This window comes from Desarmillaria tabescens, assembly GCF_030435595.1.
Source record: "Desarmillaria tabescens strain CCBAS 213 chromosome Unknown EV420scaffold_83, whole genome shotgun sequence".
Taxonomy (NCBI): Eukaryota; Fungi; Basidiomycota; class Agaricomycetes; order Agaricales; family Physalacriaceae; genus Desarmillaria; species Desarmillaria tabescens.
Window position 1 is genome coordinate 50,515 of NW_026848382.1, and position 17,456 is coordinate 67,970.

At 47.2% G+C, this 17,456-nt stretch overlaps 5 protein-coding genes across 5 annotated transcripts; 4 read left to right on the plus strand and 1 right to left on the minus strand.

The window, feature by feature from the left end:
• Positions 1 to 609: 609 nt before the first annotated feature.
• Positions 610 to 1,643, minus strand: EV420DRAFT_1279466 (uncharacterized protein; the record flags this gene model as incomplete). Its single annotated transcript, XM_060468145.1, has 5 exons — positions 610 to 728; positions 774 to 903; positions 957 to 1,094; positions 1,140 to 1,411; positions 1,466 to 1,643. The coding sequence occupies 5 exons, from the start codon at positions 1,641 to 1,643 to the stop codon at positions 610 to 612; spliced, it is 837 nt and encodes a 278-aa protein (XP_060323322.1).
• Positions 1,644 to 6,011: 4,368 nt separating this feature from the next.
• Positions 6,012 to 7,797, plus strand: EV420DRAFT_1583350 (uncharacterized protein; the record flags this gene model as incomplete). The annotated part of the gene is made up of 3 exons (XM_060474726.1): positions 6,012 to 6,212; positions 6,362 to 6,645; positions 7,596 to 7,797. Coding segments are annotated over 3 exons (605 nt in total), but the record flags the coding sequence as incomplete, so codon positions are not given.
• A 1,381-nt stretch (positions 7,798 to 9,178) lies between these two features.
• On the plus strand, positions 9,179 to 10,633 carry EV420DRAFT_1169631 (uncharacterized protein). The gene has a single exon (XM_060466186.1). It carries the CDS (start codon positions 9,312 to 9,314, stop codon positions 10,413 to 10,415), a length of 1,104 nt encoding a protein of 367 aa, XP_060323324.1. The 5' UTR covers positions 9,179 to 9,311; the 3' UTR covers positions 10,416 to 10,633.
• Positions 10,634 to 12,390: 1,757 nt separating this feature from the next.
• EV420DRAFT_1486208 (uncharacterized protein) lies at positions 12,391 to 13,660 on the plus strand (the record flags this gene model as incomplete). Its single annotated transcript, XM_060470361.1, has 6 exons — positions 12,391 to 12,490; positions 12,637 to 12,890; positions 12,942 to 13,020; positions 13,073 to 13,416; positions 13,472 to 13,520; positions 13,563 to 13,660. The coding sequence occupies 6 exons, from the start codon at positions 12,391 to 12,393 to the stop codon at positions 13,658 to 13,660; spliced, it is 924 nt and encodes a 307-aa protein (XP_060323325.1).
• A 767-nt stretch (positions 13,661 to 14,427) lies between these two features.
• EV420DRAFT_1583365 (NAD(P)-binding protein) lies at positions 14,428 to 15,279 on the plus strand (the record flags this gene model as incomplete). Its single annotated transcript, XM_060474727.1, has 7 exons — positions 14,428 to 14,458; positions 14,531 to 14,548; positions 14,619 to 14,620; positions 14,684 to 14,937; positions 14,974 to 15,019; positions 15,101 to 15,118; positions 15,172 to 15,279. Coding segments are annotated over 7 exons (477 nt in total), but the record flags the coding sequence as incomplete, so codon positions are not given.
• Between the last annotated feature and the right edge of the window lie 2,177 nt (positions 15,280 to 17,456).

Here is a 17,456-nt window from a genome sequence, read left to right on the forward strand (position 1 = left end):
CTCTTCCTACTCTCACCTCCCGACGATAACCGGGAGAGCAAAGTCGTCGACGCCAAAGTCGTACCCAAATGAGCGCGTAAAGAATCCATAGCGGTGCGGGGGGGTTTCTTGGACTGCGGCTGTATGATTTCGGTGACATTAGAGGGTGCCAGCGAGAGACGAGGCGTATCTTCCCTAGACTTGCCCTTCACATCAGATTGAAGTCCAACATTACTCGCGGTAGCACGAAGCGGTTCGTCCGTAGCTCTTGATTTCCCCTTCACACCTGGAATTCTGGACGGTTCGATGAGATCGGTAATCGAGGCAGGTGCGTCCGCTTCCTCGAATATAGTCGCTCGGGCTGCGGGAGGATCCAGAGAGTGAGGTGAAGCTCTGCTCGCACTAGGATAATGTCGACCTGACGGTGACCAGGATATCGAACGGACAGGAGAGATATCATCTTCGCGCCATCTGCCATCTCGAGGTGATGTCGGTGCATCGCCGTGGTTGCAGGGGGTTGGTGACCTAGATCTGGACCTGGACCTCCGGCGGGAGTGCTCGTCTGAGTCTCGCCATCGTCTTGGTCTTGGTCTTGGCGGTGAGCTCACATGGGAAGGCATATCATACTAGTCAAGCAGTCGTAAGTACAGAGAGAAATATATGGACTGGATTGTTATTACGCACCTGGACGACGGAGTCATACACGAACAGGTCCTTGAACGGCGACCTCACATATGCGTAGACCTCTGCTCGCTTCAGTAAAGAATGTTCAGCAGGGAGCGGCGGCTACTCACCATGTGCGAAGTGTTCTGCCATAACCCTTCCACCCGTATCGATGTCCAAAAATTCCGCCAAGAGCTTCACGGCTGACTCGGAGCGTATATCGATAGATTTCATGAGCGATATCGTGAACGTCATGAAGAACTATGCTCCCGATTAGCCTTCCACATGACACATATCCAAGATAAGACACGTACCTCGACATCAAGGTCATCCCACACTCTCAGTTCACGCCGAAGAAACATTATCGTCTTGCTCACCATCTCCTGGCTTGCAGCGAACTGCGCTGGAGTGGGGTACGGCCGGTACTTTGTATACCCATTCGAGGCGACATGCTACGAAAGAGTCAGACGGAAAAAGCATAACGACATTGAACGCACCTTGGCATAAAGCCCATGCTCGTAAATCCACCGCCGTTTCTCTATCGACCGCTCCAGCTTATCCGCCTCGTCCTGCTCTCGTCTTCCCCGCTCCCTTCTGCGCCTTCGTCTACGCACATCGGGTTCTCGTTGGGGTGCAGCGCGCAATGGCAACAGTCCAGGCGTTGACAGAGGCGCCAAATAGTGCTTCTGATAGTCGTACCGCGATCGGATCCGATGGATGAGGTATTCCCCGGTCGTCTGAGCACATAACGGGCACTTCCTCGATTGCTCTAAAAGACACAGCATCAGCACACACACCCACCATAGATGAAAAGTCAGCTCACCGGTCCAAACGACGAGACAATCAAAGCAAAACTCATGCGAGCAAGTAGGGATGACGGTCCGGTCTACGAAGGGCTGCAGGCATATGCTGCAGTTATCTTCATCTTCGTCTTGGATTTCTGGTGGCGGTGATGGCGACTCGAGCTTGACGCGTTTGCGAGGAGGACTGGAAAAGCTCATGGGCGGGAGGAAAAGGAAGGAATCGACCAGCTGACATCATCACTTAGGGGTCGATGACCAATTTCATTTGCCGGTTCGGAACGGCAGGGTTCGTGCCGGACTCGGGTTACTTCTCGCGATGTTTCTTGCCTGGCTCTGGTTTCGATTTCTGTGCCCCTGCATTTTCTGAATTCTTCTTGTTGGAAATCGGGGTATCGGTTCGTTCCCAGTGTCACATGTGCAGTAGCAAGCCAATAGTATTGCGCTTGGCTGAGCTCTGCAAACGCATGAGGATCTACGCTAAAGTACCTACTTTTATACTAAATGTACTTTTACTAGAACTTTCCACGCTTTTCCTCAGACTTCTTCCTTAATAAGCAGACTCAGCATGATGCCGGATTGCCAAATCCCAACACTTCTAAATGTGAAAAGTGCGTCAGGTTGAAGGCTACCTTCAAGCCAAGCATCGAGTGCTATTCCGAGGACCCAAATCTACGGGGCGGAGTATACCGAAAACGGCATGTTTGGCAAGTCCAATTCGGGATCTCGGCCTCTTGATCGACATCATCATCTCCATACCTGCCTTTTTCCTTTCTTTCGCTTGTTGCATACCTTGTTTCCACTGCGACTTTAAATTTTAGCATGGGGGTGCACTCTCATTTCATGACCTTTTCAATCCGAGCTGATACCTGTGACGTACATACGCGTTCCTCTGGGTTACGGGGTACACAGTCTATTTTTGGTTCACTTCCTGTTGGCTCATGTCTTGTCGCGTAGATCATCTTCCTGGGAACATCCACCCTCCTATCTCTCCTGACTCACTGTACCAATGACAAGTATTTCGTTTAAATGATTATCTCAACCTTGCAAATTTGCACCAGACTGAAAAGCGGACGGTGGTCGAGCGTAGGGGAACACCATGGCAGACGCGTCCTGAGAGGGATCGTATGCCCTCCGATTGACGGGGGATGAGCGGAATACACTCACGGGAGGAAGTATGTATAGTCTGCACTCTGACTATGGGCGTCGAGTACTTTTATCATTTGTGCAGCATGTTACCCTCCGCGCCGTTCAACCCAACATCCGCCGCTTTCAAGGACATCTTATGTGCTGCAGCATGAAACACTTCGCTCGCTACAACCTATTTATCACAAGAGCCGTGGACAGACGACATCGAAAACGGGTACAATGTGGAGGCGAGTCGCGGAGAGAATGCATTTCGCTCAGGTGTCGCAAGCTAGGGAGGGGTACGTGGTTTGGAATCAAGCCGTTGTATTTGTTGCTGACATCATTGAAGATCAAGACAACGATCTCAAAACCACGGGTCGCTGAAAATTCGATGTTATAGCAATATTCCACAGCGGCATTTTACGAAGTATGTTTTGAACTTACATGCGCATATTTAGCTGATTGTTCTTTCAGTAATAATTCCTCAACCTCATTCTATGTCGTGGAGATAAAATATCGCGTTACCAGTGCCGGTCACAACTGCGACTAAGCCTTCATCCTCCTTCGCTGAACCGAGCATCCGCATCCTGGTCTTCACTGGGTGCACAACCACGCAACTCAACGTCACCACCTTCTAATTTAGAATCATTGTCGACCACCCGGACCTTAAGGACGCCCTCATTCGAAGACTATCAAGAACATCATGCAAACTACCGTAGACCTTTTCGACCAAGTTCGAACGTCGGCAGGGTTATTCAGCGATTTCTCTTCTACCAACACGAGTCTTGTGTTTTTGTATAGATGGCGGGTACCAAGACGAAACTCTTCTCTATACCTACCGGGGAATTCCATGCTATTCAGCTGAACGGTATCTTCTGGCTCGTACGGGAGCTAATCAGCATCATGGATAAGCAAGGACGACTCACCATAGCTATTACTTCTCCTAAGCTCCTCACCGAGCTTCAGAGCATCGTCTATAGCAAGGGCAATCATCACCTTACCCGATAGATGCGTATATCCGGGACAAAAGACTTACATAACTAAAGTTCCAGTACGTGTGCATCTCCCTTCTCCATCTCATTTACTGAAAATCCTTTCTCTCCCACCAGCCCACCACCCTGCCCCGTCGTAACGTCATCCTCCCCAGATTCATCTCTGCCGCACCCGAGGCCTAGGCAAAGCAGGCGAATCAGTAGCCTCATCGTCATGATCAATAGGCTTCTCATCGATAAGGAGCAGCGTTCTGTGCGATCGTTCAGTGGAGAGTAGACTCATCAAATGTCATCTTGCTCTTTTTACCTCTTTTTCGTCGGTGTGCACTCTGATGCAGTACATGAGGCAGCGTACGGCAAAGCTCGGTGATATCTTCCCGGACCGAAACATCACAAGTTAATCACGAATTTGTCAGTCAGGGATGATCGAGTTCTCAGATTTCAGGTCTCGCTAGCCATTCATTGTGGTGGCGCCTTTATTTTTTTCTGTGCTGCAGCTTCTCTCTGAACTGCAGACCTCCCGCTTCCTGCCTGTTCTCTCCCAAACTTGAACAAGACCCTAGTGATTGTGCTCTGAATTCCAATCGGTGGCCTGCCATCGATTCCCAGGGGATTGTCTGCGAGTCTTGGTGCTACTCCGCCCCGGATTTGTTGGTTGAACGGGGGATGATCAGGCGCCTCGAAGAGAGAATACTCTGCTCATATTCGCCGAAGAATGCAGACATCGCTAGCGGGAGTTACCAAGATAGACACGTTTGAGGAAGGATCAGTAGACTCCTCTATAAATCCCCGTTCACATCCAACCCATCCACCCAAAACTCTGCCATCATACATTCTTACTACTAGCGTGCTATATGTAACGACTATGTTACTAAGATGGATACACGAATACAGGTGTCATTACCAATGAAACCTGTAAAGCTGACGTTAGCACTGGATTTCAAATCATAGCGGAGTTGGATCTGTGGTCTGTGTGTAGTGGCATAGAGGTTATGGTAGACTGCACCCGAGTGTCTTCCATATGTGTTCGGAGTTTGACTATCAGTGTTGAAGAGCGTCGAGGACTAATATCATTTATCTGCATCCTTCAACTGACCACGTGCTACTCTCAACAACACTGTACTTGCTCCTTCATACCACAAACCTGTTTACCAGATCAGGTGAGGAAAGAGGCGTCAGGAGCATTGGACAAGAGCATAATGGGAAGGCAGGCGATGGATGCATGGACACAATAAGTCTTGCTAGAGTGCTGTGGGCTATGGAGGGTCCTGGGAGATGTATGTGCTCCGGAGCGGATGTGCTCCATATGCATCATCTGCTCTGTCTATCACAGTGCAGATGATATAACATGTCGCATCCGTAGAATTGTGCACAGCCATGGTAAACCACCCTAAGTTGCTTGAACGATGAAGCAAGTCAGTCAACACATGGGTCCATCAACGGTAACTGGTATTTCATCGGAGCCTGAAATTTAAAAGCCTGGAAGCCTGAGCACACCGGACACAGGCGACAAAGAGGTATCTCCTGCCGATCGCTGGTGCACCTGCACTCGAAAAAGCAGGCAGTTCAACGAATATTGTTAACATATCCGATACGTCGATAGGTAGCTATAAATGTTTTTACAGTGATGAAGAGGGTAAAGATCATTGAGTGCTCCAGATATCGACTATGTCCGTTCACGAGAAAAATCGCATGAAAAAGGCACTAAGATCCTTATTGCTCAGTCGTGCTGCAACAGGACAAATTCACTAACCGATATCAGAACCATGCAGAGACGGGCGCCAAATATTCACAGCGAGAGCGAACCAGAGCACGCACTGGTAAATCCGCGAGTAAGCAGTAAATGATCCCTTTTTTCGGGGTTACAACTTACCGGCCCGGATGAACTGCGAATGATTTGCCGGATGATTGCCGACCTTCTGTCCTGAATGTGAACGTCTATCCCGCCCTTTACGCCAGATACTTATAGACAGTCTTCTCCATATTTCGCAACCAAGTAAAACAGGTGTGATCCAAAGCTACGCATCATTTTTTTAATATGGCCCAATGTTTTCCACTGACGTTCTGCCTGTCAGGTTCTCTGAAGATTGCCTCAGGTGTTTTGGGAAGACATCAATCTCTGCGACAGCACAACACTTATCAGAGCGAATGCGATGAGTAGAAAATTGAAAATGAGAACACGTACTAAGTCTCTCCGGCGAGGGTTAATTTGCTCGATGACCTTCGTGCGCCTATCTTGGATATTGTTATTTTATCATCACTAACCGGAAACACTGTGGCCTTGATAGATCCTAAAACAGTTGTTCACGAAGACCAGCGTCGTCAAGGCGACAACCTATACCCGAAAAAAAAAAGGGAAAATGAACAATAGAATCCTTAACCCAGATCCGTATTGTTCTTTTCGGTACATATTCCATCCAAAATGAACCCACGAACTCAATATCTTCAGCGATGGATGACACCACTGCGACCCAGAACGAATTCCTTACCTTCCTCCTTCTCCTAGGCCACCAAAATAATGCTGTAACCGGACTTCGCCGAGCGATGAGCTCTCTTCGCCTAGTAGAGGGTTACTTGAACCAGGGAGAATTACTCCTTCGGTCACTTATAAGGGTGAGATTACCGTTGCCATTCTCAGACTTGATATTAAGTACGGATTCCAGAGTAAAGAACCGCGACCTGAAATTCCGCAAATACAGCCACAAACTCCCTTCAGCATCCCCATCTGCGAAACCAATTCCACTCCGATGTCTCTTTTATTGCTTCCCACCCGATGATCGTCGCATAATCTACTACCAGAAGCTACGAAACCCGTACCACCTCGGCCGCAAAAATCAGTTCATCGATCGCCGGCAAAATCTCTGGAGGAGGGAGACGTACTATCAGGCGCAGAAGAAGAGTCATCCCTTCCCATACAAGAAACCAAACTCGCTCGTCCACTGCGAAGAATAACACAAAGGATCCCTCCTCCAAGGATCAGCGATGGCTTGAAAGCTGAGCTTCAGGCAGCAGGAATATCGATTGATCCCGCAGAGCCTGCGCCTGTGGAGCCTGTACCCTCGAGCTCGAAGATGAAGTCAACCGTGTTTGTCATGGATTTCATGTCTTTTCCGGTCTGTACATGAGTCAACACATGCCTACTCTCGGTCTTCTCGGCCTTGACCTCGGCTTACTAGTATTTTCTTGCTAATACTAGAATCATAATGACTCAATCCCTTACTAGTGGTATATAAATATTGTACTTGCCCTTGTATTAGAATCTTACCGGGTTTCTACAAAATAATGAGAATCGATCGAACTTTTTTTCGGCTGCCCAATATAGTAATTCCCCATTTTGGATTCCACCAAATGCATAAGCACTGCGAATTATACCTTCCTGACGTACAACTGGGCTATATTCCTCCGAATTACCCATCAAAGGCTCTGATATCACCACCCGGGCCTTTGGTTTGTGATCCTCATGAATCCGCTAATCTGGTCTGTCAAATCCCAAATCAGCGGTATTTTCTTCATCACTGCAGGCTCCATTGCATGACTTGATGACACCAAAACATTGTGTACTGCTTCGGGAATCAATTCTAAACCATTTATTCTTTCATTACTGTTGCTCTTGGTGTTGAGTCGCTGTTGAAAGAAAGCCGGTACCTATGAATTACTATATTGGGCAGCCGAAAAAAAGTTCGATCGATTCTCATTATTTTGTAGAAACCCGGTAAGCTAATTTTACTCCTCTTCGAACGTCCACTTAACTGTGTGAACTAAGCAACCTTGATCGGTTACGCCAAGCGCTTGCCAATCAATTGCTTTCCGACTACGCCTAGCGCTTTTCGGAAATCCTGTCAGTTACGCCTAGCGCTTGCTGACGCCCGTTAACTACGCCTAGTGCTTGTTAGCACCCTTACAGATCCCTCTTGGTGGTTGGAACTCGGCTTTCGGACATTCTCACTCGCAACTTGGGTTTTACTCGAGTATTCATTACTTCATGTATTAGCTCGAAATACCCTAATCCTTAACGTTGTTCTTCGTGATCGAGAACGGTGTGGCGACGAAGCATCAACTTTCAAAGTCGCCGATGCGGAATAAGGATAAGGCAAAGAAGGAGAGGAATTTGCTTCAGAGGGTTGTAGGTTGGGTGTTCAAACGCGATGCATGAGTCCTTAATTTGGACAAAACCAATGAGGGTACTTAACGATTCATGAATACTGAGAGTAATGAATAATGAACATTCGTGACACGCCTTCTATCATATATGGTCTTTCTCTGTGTAAGCAATGCCAGATGGGGATGCATTGTTTCAATAAGAGATCAACGCGGCCCATGCATCGGAACCGGATTCGAGTGTCGTGCCTATCATGAAAATGTAAAGTTCAAGAGACATCAATGCAACAGACACTTACGTGGTACATATGAGCCCTTGGATCTCAGATAAAGTCATTGGAATACTGTCCTCCCTCAATACTATTATGAATTCTGGAGTCTGGACCACAGCGTCGAGGTCTAGCGAGGTGAAGGAAAGGGATTCGACTGGCGATCTGAAGCACTTCAGAAAACTTGTAGAAGCCTACAGCTGAGAATTACATTGCCATTTAACGTTAACTTTTAACTCAATCGTTTTAGACCGCATTCAGTCTCCAGAAGAAGGCAGAACCGCCACGCGTTGTCGTGTTTAAGGGTAAGGTGTGACCGGATTGTTCCGTGGACCGGAGTCGGAACTTTCGGCCGTAAGTCAACTTCTGACCAGCAACTTCGATGGTCATTCGTACCTACCGCCAATTGACAGTCTCTTTTCGCTCCCGTATCACGTATTTAGGGAACGTATCTTGTGAAAAAAGCTAGGTAAGCTTCCGGTGCTACTTGCTGTGTCCATCATTCAACTGTCCTGATCATTACAGTTGGTTCGCAGCACGTTTTCTTCGCTCGTACGATAGTTCTCCTTACTGGAGATATGGATCAAATTTATTGGCAGCCAGCAGGATGTGGCTGAGCGCTAGTCGCACTCATCATGCATCAGGCAACACGTGTTACTGGCCCTTAGCAGAATCATGGAGGGAGAGCGTTCGTCCCATTATCGCGTTCCCAATATTTTTACCATGCTGATAAGGCAGTTCTATGTTAGCGAGAGGAATCCTTCAGATTCTCCAAGTGTGCTATCCCCTACAGTTCGACATCTGGAATATCTTTGATTGCCGCTTCTTCTTCGCCCGCACCGCGCAGTAGCTTCATCCAAGCTGGGAGCAAATCTGTGACTGTACCATGAATGCGGACGAGCACCGGTTGTTGGACGAATCACCACGTACCAAAATGGCCTAGCTTTCTTTTTATTCAGTCATCCTACGCCACAGATCATATTTCGCGCTTGAATGAATTTGATGTTCGGACCAAAGTCCCATCAAGAATTCATGATCTCGTCATTGCTGCCATCACGAACCATAGGTTCTTCCTTTGTCGTCTGTTTTGGGAAGCGCGGTCATACCAGGCCTAAACGTCCGATTTCCTGCTGCGCCTTACTAGGCGGACCTTTCTCTAGCCTTTTTCTGCGTTTCTTCAACGTGACCATTCATATCATTCTCGTCTCATCCTTTGGTACCTTATCGTTCAATCCATCTCATCTTCGGGATCCACCGCGTACCATGTCGTGGTGCTTTGTTAACTCGGGTCCATCTCTTATTTCAAAAATGTATTTTCGAGAGCCTTCGAGCAGCGCATCGAACAACTGATTTTGGGGCAGCTACTCGACCATTACAGTACCATGACCTCCTCGACTGGGATGACTTCGCGCTTCGAGTATAGCAATTCCCATATCCCTATCATCAAACCTTGCTGTGATCCGTTCACTCCTTGCGACTTCACAGAATATGAATTCATGGCGCGCACCTACATCCAGAGCAATGAAGCTCTTCTTCTTTCAAAGCACGTTGCTTGTTTGTCGCTCGGTTTCAAGGATCCACTTGTACGAGACTGGTTCATGGCCGATATGACGCGTCTTTGCTCGTTGACGCTTACTAACTTCCTGTCTGAATTACGGGCAGCGTTTCTTCCGAGAGACTGGGATCGGAAGATGAAGGATTCCATCTTGGCGACCTATCAGGGAGTAGACGAACCCGTCATCGTAAGGATAACACGACTTCGTTCTAAGAACACCTTCCTCCGGAATACGGCCCATCATCTCAGCAATCACGAGCTCCTCGAACATTTCAAATCACACCTCAATAATCATCTCTCCTCCATACACCTACGCGACACTGATGCTCCGATGGAGGATGACCTCATGCAGTGGATCCTTTTGATCAGGTGTCTCGAGGAAACGGGTGATGATGCTGATCGCGATTCAGAGAGCGACATAACGACTACCACGGCAGTACCCGCCACGCCAACTGATCCACGTCTGCACAAACGTGACCCAGATTTATCACCAAAACGCGCGACGACCAGTCCTCCTCTTCCTCCCTCGCCCATCCCTCGCACCAACAACGTGCCCAAATCATCGTCCCTGTCCTCACTCCCACCGCCACCCTCATCCCCCACGCTCCTACTCAGAGTTCACAGTCGTTCATTACCGGATCGACCCAAGTTTGATCCATATCCGAGCCTTCCGTCGCTTACGAATGAACAGAGGCACTTTTTGCGGAGTCGGCAGGGATGCTTTCGGTGTAGAAGGATAGGTGTTCGACATGCAGGAGGAGAATGTCATGGGGAGCCTAATCCAGCGAGTCATCGTGGTATCATGCTCCCGGATGGTTTAGGCCTCGCGAGGGACGCACCTAGACAACGCCATTCGGAAGGCGGGTCTCCAACGCTGGCGTACCCGGATGATGGTCACGACGATAGAAGGAGGAAGTACGGGACGGGGTAATTAGATCTTTAATATTTCTTGTTGAGGAAAACCGGTCACCATTCCAGTCTCATTTTCATCTGATCCGCATATTTTATTCGGATATGGAGATTTTAACGCAATCCATACCATACCTGCCAATACTGAAGATTCGTATCCTTCTGCGCGGCTCTGGGATTGGAAGAGCATTGATGATCTAGTTAGTATTATTTCCCGTGTTGTTACACAGTAATAAAGGCTCGAGATGTTGTCATGTATTACGAGGGCAATCGGATACAGATCGACTTGGAAGTGAAATTTCAGAGACACAAGGATGTTTAACTTATGGGACGGAGATGGGAAAGTATAGGCGTCAGATGCATAAACCGCGGAAAAGAGATCTTGACTTATGAGCTCTGGTATCAGGTACTTGTCATATGTCACTATTGCTTGCATGCATAACGTATACCTCAAGACGCGATAACGTCAACGAGGGATAAAAAAATTCTCATAGACACCTAAATCAAAGCCTTCAATCTACAATATCGACTAATTCACGATCTATAGACATCCTGACCGATAACGAGTGTATGATATCTATTCACGTGTGTTCCCTGGAGATGGGTTCGTTAACACCTTCTTCACGCTACCACCCAAGTGGTATGATGTAGCATTTTTCTCTGGGACAGGGTTCTGGTATAGGCATTCCAGTGCCACATGTCTAGCGAAACAATCTTCAGTGTCTTTTCGACTCGGAAAGACGAGATAAATACTCACAACCATGCAGCCAGTGACAAAAATGAAAACAGTAAAAATGTTCATTCTGAAGGAATGCTTTGGGTTTCTAGGCGAGAATTGTTCTGAATTTGGGTCCATTTAGGAGTCTGGACCCTATTTAAATACTGCAACCAGATATGATATCCATTGACGTCTTTCACTGTCTGTGAACCTTTTACTGTTGGAATCCGGTGCATATTTGCCTAAACACCAATAAGATACGGCACCTAGGCTGTGACTGGGTTGTATAGGCGCTCAGCACAATCATGTTTTGACTCTTATAGTCATTTGACTTGTTTTCCGAACTGTCCTTGGAGTAGGATAGAGTCCAGCTACTTAAAATGGGACGTCATCCAAATCTATGTCTGTCATGGGTTTTCTATTTCGTGAGTCAAAGTCATATAGAGAAATAGACATAGAAGGATTGAAGCGGTATCGGCGAAGATATGACTGAGGTCATTAATAGCTATCGCTACGATGCAACTACAATGAGTCGCCAAATCAGGATAAAAAAAGCCCTCTATTCATGGATATTCATCTTCGTCGATCCAATGATCCCTATACTTCAAGACATCGTGTAATTGCATGGAAGCCAAATAGAAATGATGGTCGCCTTACCATTGTACCAAGCTTCTAGCATTTCAATGCTTATACATAAACTAGTAAGAGCTGAGTTGTATAGACACCTGGGGGTGATGGTTTTGTACTCCCATGGAAACCGGAGTGAAGGAAAGATTCAGGCGGCTATTATTTTAGTTGAAGTCACAATGGTGGTCTCATGTCCAATGACAGTAGCATGAATACAATAGGTATCGGTGGGTCCATGGGAGATGGGCCGGCGTCGCCTAGGAGATATCAGTGATAAATATGACAGTGCAGACAATAGGACTAGGCGCTCATTGATCATAACATGCTACGATCATCTATGCCTATTACAACGATAAGTCAGGGTAGGATCGATAATGAATCCTCTCTTTGAGTATCGCCATGTCGTCACCCTACTAAAAAGGTCATACCATCCATATCCATTAAATCGCGTTTCAACAGTATAAGTTGCTCCCCTCAGTGACTCAAGGATCGCTGTATTTGATTACTCAGATTAACATTAGTTGTATAGAAATGATGGTAGTTTTATACCAATGTAGGCGGTGTCGTGCAAATTCATAAAAACTAGATGCTCTGCCTGGCTTGACAGATAATTTCTTCTCCCCGAAAGCAAGTTACAGGTAACCATCCCACCATGTCTCAGATCGACCCCGACTTTGTGCCTATCCAAGTACTTGCGAGGCAGGTGTCCGATTCCTGGTTCAATGCGGTTATCATCGAGTCTCTACTTCACGGTAAGATCTGTATTCAACCTCGCGGCCTGCCTAGTACTTACCGTGATGTAGGGATGTACACAGTTTTGCTCTCCGTAGTACTGTGGCGAATAGGTACTTCGTTAACCTTTTCTTATAGCATCCAGGCTGATATTTCTGCGCTTTAGTGTCGAGTAACACCCCCCATAGAGCTCAGACAAAGGTCCTTACTGGGATCTCAATAGTCATGTATATCATGGCTGTGATGCACATCTCTGTGAGGTGGTTCTATGCCAGGCGGGCATTTATCGTTAATGGAGAGACCGAGGAAACGAGGTTCTTCGCCCTCACAGATTCGCTTGTTGCCGGCGGTCTGTTGTGGGTCCCGACTATCAGTAGTGTGGTCGGGAGCATCAATATATTGACCGCGGATTGTGTCATTGTATGTCTCTCATCAGACTATGAGTGCTGTAGTGATATTCATTCGCATTAGATTTGGAGGTGCTGGATTATTTGGCAGAGGAACTGGAGAATCATCGTCCTTCCTTCCATATGCACGCTATGCGGAACAAGTAAGTGACTACATTTTAGCTTGGATGAACTCTAGTTCCTCACGAAGTGCAGTATTCGACATTTTCTTCCTTGTCCAGGAGCTAACGCCGTTGACCGATCAACAAGGAAAGCCTGTGACTCCCTGGGGGAGTGACTCTATCAACTGGGGAGTGGCGTATTATAGTACGACACTCTCAACGACGATTATCTGTACGGCTCTGATTGTATTCCGGCTGATCCGAGCGAACAGAACCGGGAAGTCTCTACGTTTCGCGCCGAATCCGTACCATAAAGTCATGGAGATAATGGTAGAATCTGCTGCATTATATGTCGTGGCACTGGCAGTATACATTCCGTTCATCGCGACGAATAGTCCATATAGCAATTACCCACAGGTTGTTCTTGCCTCGGTTACCGTGAGCTAGGAATTTTTTCGTTAAGAAGAGAAGACTTACTCATGATTTGGGATAGGGCATCGCACCTACTCTCATACTTCTTCGTGTCGCGTCTAGAAGCCCAGGTCAGCGTTCGCCATGTAATAGTCTGTATTCACAGCCTTCAGTGAGCCTGTCGAGGGCAGATACTGAAGGTAGTGTCACATCTGTGGAGAAGGACGATGTGATACTCATTACCCCGGGGAGAAGGGTTGAAGCTGTATAAGCTGTTCGCTGTGATTATGATCCTAGAGATCATATTTAATCAACTGTATTAAACGGAAATAAGCATAGCTACCTTCTTTATCCCATACATATGAAGATAAATACACCGATATTACTATCATAACACCCAAAAAAGGAAGAGGATCGATGAAAGGAGATACCCCGTCATTGTGGATGCAAGACCCACAGTTATTGATGGAACATTAGGTAGATAATGGAGAATTTCTTTTCATGGTTGGATGGTTTCACTGAAAGCACGACTATTAGAAACCAGAGTCCGGGCGAACTAGCCAGATTATAAACTCCAGCCTCAAGGGCCTGGCGACGTCAAAAAGAAAGACTCGGATTCCGAGGGAACGCACAAATGAGCTTCAAAATTTTTGAACGTTCAGAACTTTCAAGGTTGGTTCAGGAATGGTACATAGAGTGTACACTCATAAACACGCGGTTGGTGCATGCCACCTCTGCAGTTTGGTGACGGTGTAGGGAAGTTGAGATGGACGGCTCGGCAAGTCGGCATTTCCCATCCGGGCCGTTGCGTCAAACAAGGACAACATTTCCGATTTTCAAATCTTCGATCTACACCCTCTCATTCGCAGCTTTAACATCCTCCCTCTTGGCATGGCGTCAGTCTCGGTCACTATCTGACAACATGACTGAGCATTAGAGATCGATTGGTAATGCTCTTCTCACCTGATAATTCCGCCATCTTGCTCACAAATAAATAGCCATTCGTCCTTCGAATCATCCTCATCTTTCTTCCACAACATGTCAAGCACACCCGTGGCTGTTATCGCAGGTGAATCGCCCTTTCAGTACTCAAGTACTCAGTCCTAATAGTCAACATTACCGATGCGTTGGCATGGTTTAGGTCTTGGTTCGGGGTCCGGTACAGGCGCGGCAGCAGCATACGCTTTCTCTACTCCTGCTTTCCACTACGATCATCTGAACTTTACCAGTCGTCTCTTTGCCAAGGAAGGCTACGCCATCGCCCTCATAGCCCGTGGCGCTGACTCTCTCAAAGCCTTCTGACGAGATCAGCAATGCCGGCGGGACCGCCGCTTCGTTCCCCATCACCTCGTACAGTACCACAGATATCAACGCTGCCTTTTCCCAAATCCACTCCCATTACCAAGGCCAAGCCATCCATGTCGCACTCTACAATGCAGGACACGGCGTCTGGAAGCCATTCCTCGATATCACACCCGAGGACGTCCAAGCTGTGACGCAAACCAATATCGAGGGCGCTTTCGCATTCTCGAAGCACATTATTCAGGCGTTCCAGGCCAATTAAGTTGATGAGAAGGGGAAGAGAGGGTCATTGATCTTCACGGGGGCCACGGCAAGCGTGAGAGGGAATGTCACGACCAGCGCATTCTCGGCTGGAAAACATGCATTGAGGGCGTTGTCGCAGAGCCTGGCGAAGGAATTTTGAAAACAGAACATCCATGTATCGCATGTAAGTGCCTTTCTCTTACCGGCTTTGATCTAGAGACTGACTGGGCGTTGTAGGCAATTATCGATGGCGGCATCTTGACGAATCTGGCTCGGCAGCGTCGTAATGACCAAACGTGGGAGAAGAACGAAGACGTTAGGTTGTCGCCGGACGGAATTGCAGAGGTACGTTTGTATTTTTGCTATCATTACGGATGGCTAATGATGAGCCATCTTCCCTAGTCATACCTGCATCTCATCAAGCAACCTCGTTCGACTTGGACCTGGGAATTGGATCGTCAGTCACTTTCATCTTCGCTTCTAATTATTTGCTGATGTGAGAGTTCAGTGCGTCCTGCTCATGAGAAGTGGTAGAGCATTTGATGTATTGTCAAGGTCGAACACCGTACTATAATTTCAATCGTGTTTTCCTTTGTACAATTACGAAGTATGGTCTTTTCTACCTCTAATGGATTTGGAGCGTACTGAAGGCTATGTCTGTTCCAACGAATGTGATATATTGAACTGAGAATCTTTCTTGGCAACGTGATCCGAGTACCTACTTGATATAGTATCAAGGAGGCGTTCACGCTCCTTTGGATACCATCGTGCAATTTGCAGAAACTGAAAAGTCACATTGTAGGGAGAAGAGAGGCGTATCGACCCTGATGGCGGATCGCGATCATTTACCACGACGATTTCAGTGACGGTGAAGTGTCCTAATCGGAATCGGTGAAACATGTATCAAGGACTTTCCGGCAATAGAATTGTCAGAAGGTATCTGATTCATCACTCCTTTTAGGCAACGATGATTTACGCTTTCATTAGCGGTGAATGTATTACTCTCTGTTGAGGACAAAGCCATTGTATCCGGGTATCGACTAGGAGGGATGAACGGTATATTCTTCAACTTCAAAATGTTACTCATAATGTGCCGCACCATCATATCTCCTCAATATCCGTGCATGCATACTCTATACTTCTGCCATCCCCGAAAGTCTTACTCCCTCTCGGTAAACACGTTCCTGTCCAAACACCCCAAGCAGCCCACCGATTTCAGCCGTATTGTCTCGTGGCCTACCCAGTCATCGACCTCTAAAATTCTCCTGCTGGTACCTTTTAACTCAAAGATTTTTGACTGCGTTCAGTCTACTGTCTGCAGAAGACCGCCACGCATTGATGTGTTTAGGGGTGAGGCGCGACCGCCTTGTTCCATGGGTCGTCGGAGCTTTCAGCCGTCAGTCAACTTTTCATCAGCGACTTCAATGGCCATTCGTACTACCTCCATTTCACACTCTTTCTCTCCGGTAGCGCGTATCTGAGGAGCCTATCTTGTTAAAACAGCTAGGTAAGTTTATGGTTCTACTTGCTGTCCCCATCATTCGTCTGTCGTTCTGTTCCTTGTATTACAGTCGGCTCGCAGCACGCAGTACTCCTTACTGGAGATATGGATCATGTTTCTTGGCGGCAAGCAGGATGTGGCTGAACACTAGTCGCACTCATCATGCATTAGGCAACATGTGTCACTGGGCATTAGCAGAATCATGGATGGAGAAATGTTTGTCTCGTAATTGTGTTTCCGATATTTTTACCATGCTGACAGTGCAGTTCTATTTTAGCGGGCCGAAACCTTTGGACTTTCCCTAGTACTATTTCCCTACATTTCGTCCTCCCGTTTAAAATTCTTTGGATTGCTGTTTCTTCTTCTCCCTGACGGCGCAGTAGCTAACCGAAGTTAGGAGAAAAGCTCAGGCTGTGCTGTTAATACGGATGAGCACCGGTGGCTATACAAATCACCACACACCAAAATGGCCCAGTTTACGATAGAAGGAAGAAGTATGGGAGGGCGTAATTAAAGGACCGGTACCCCAACTCGAGGTTCGATATCATCTGAGGTGTATCATTCGTTCAGATTCCCTTCAATAATCACCATCACGGATGTTTAAACGCTCGAAAATTCCACGTGCCATCTCTCTGAACGGTTCTGCTGCTGGAAGGGCATAGACGGTTTATTTGTTATCATTCCTCACGTTGCTATTCCGTAATACAGGTGGTGTACCTACGGTATTCGTATAAAACTGGTATGGATCACGAGGGGAATCGGGCATAGGCTTCCAAGAGATGAAACGTATTCACCAGGAAGGCAGGAAGGTTTATTGTGTACGACAGATAATATAGTGTCGGCATCGTGGCATGCATGAAATGGGGAAATGTAGTGCCAAAAGCGGACTTGATTATACACGTTAGCTCTTGTATTATATATTTATCGATGTATAACATCTTACACCTCGCGACACGACGACTTCCCGAATTAACACTTCTCCATTCACAACATTATGGCTATAACGGTCAACCCCTTCCTG

Bases quoted from the DNA above. Each gene is read 5' to 3' on its own strand.
- EV420DRAFT_1169631 (XM_060466186.1), top strand. From the start codon at position 9,312: ATGACCTCCTCGACTGGGATGACTTCGCGCTTCGAGTATAGCAATTCC.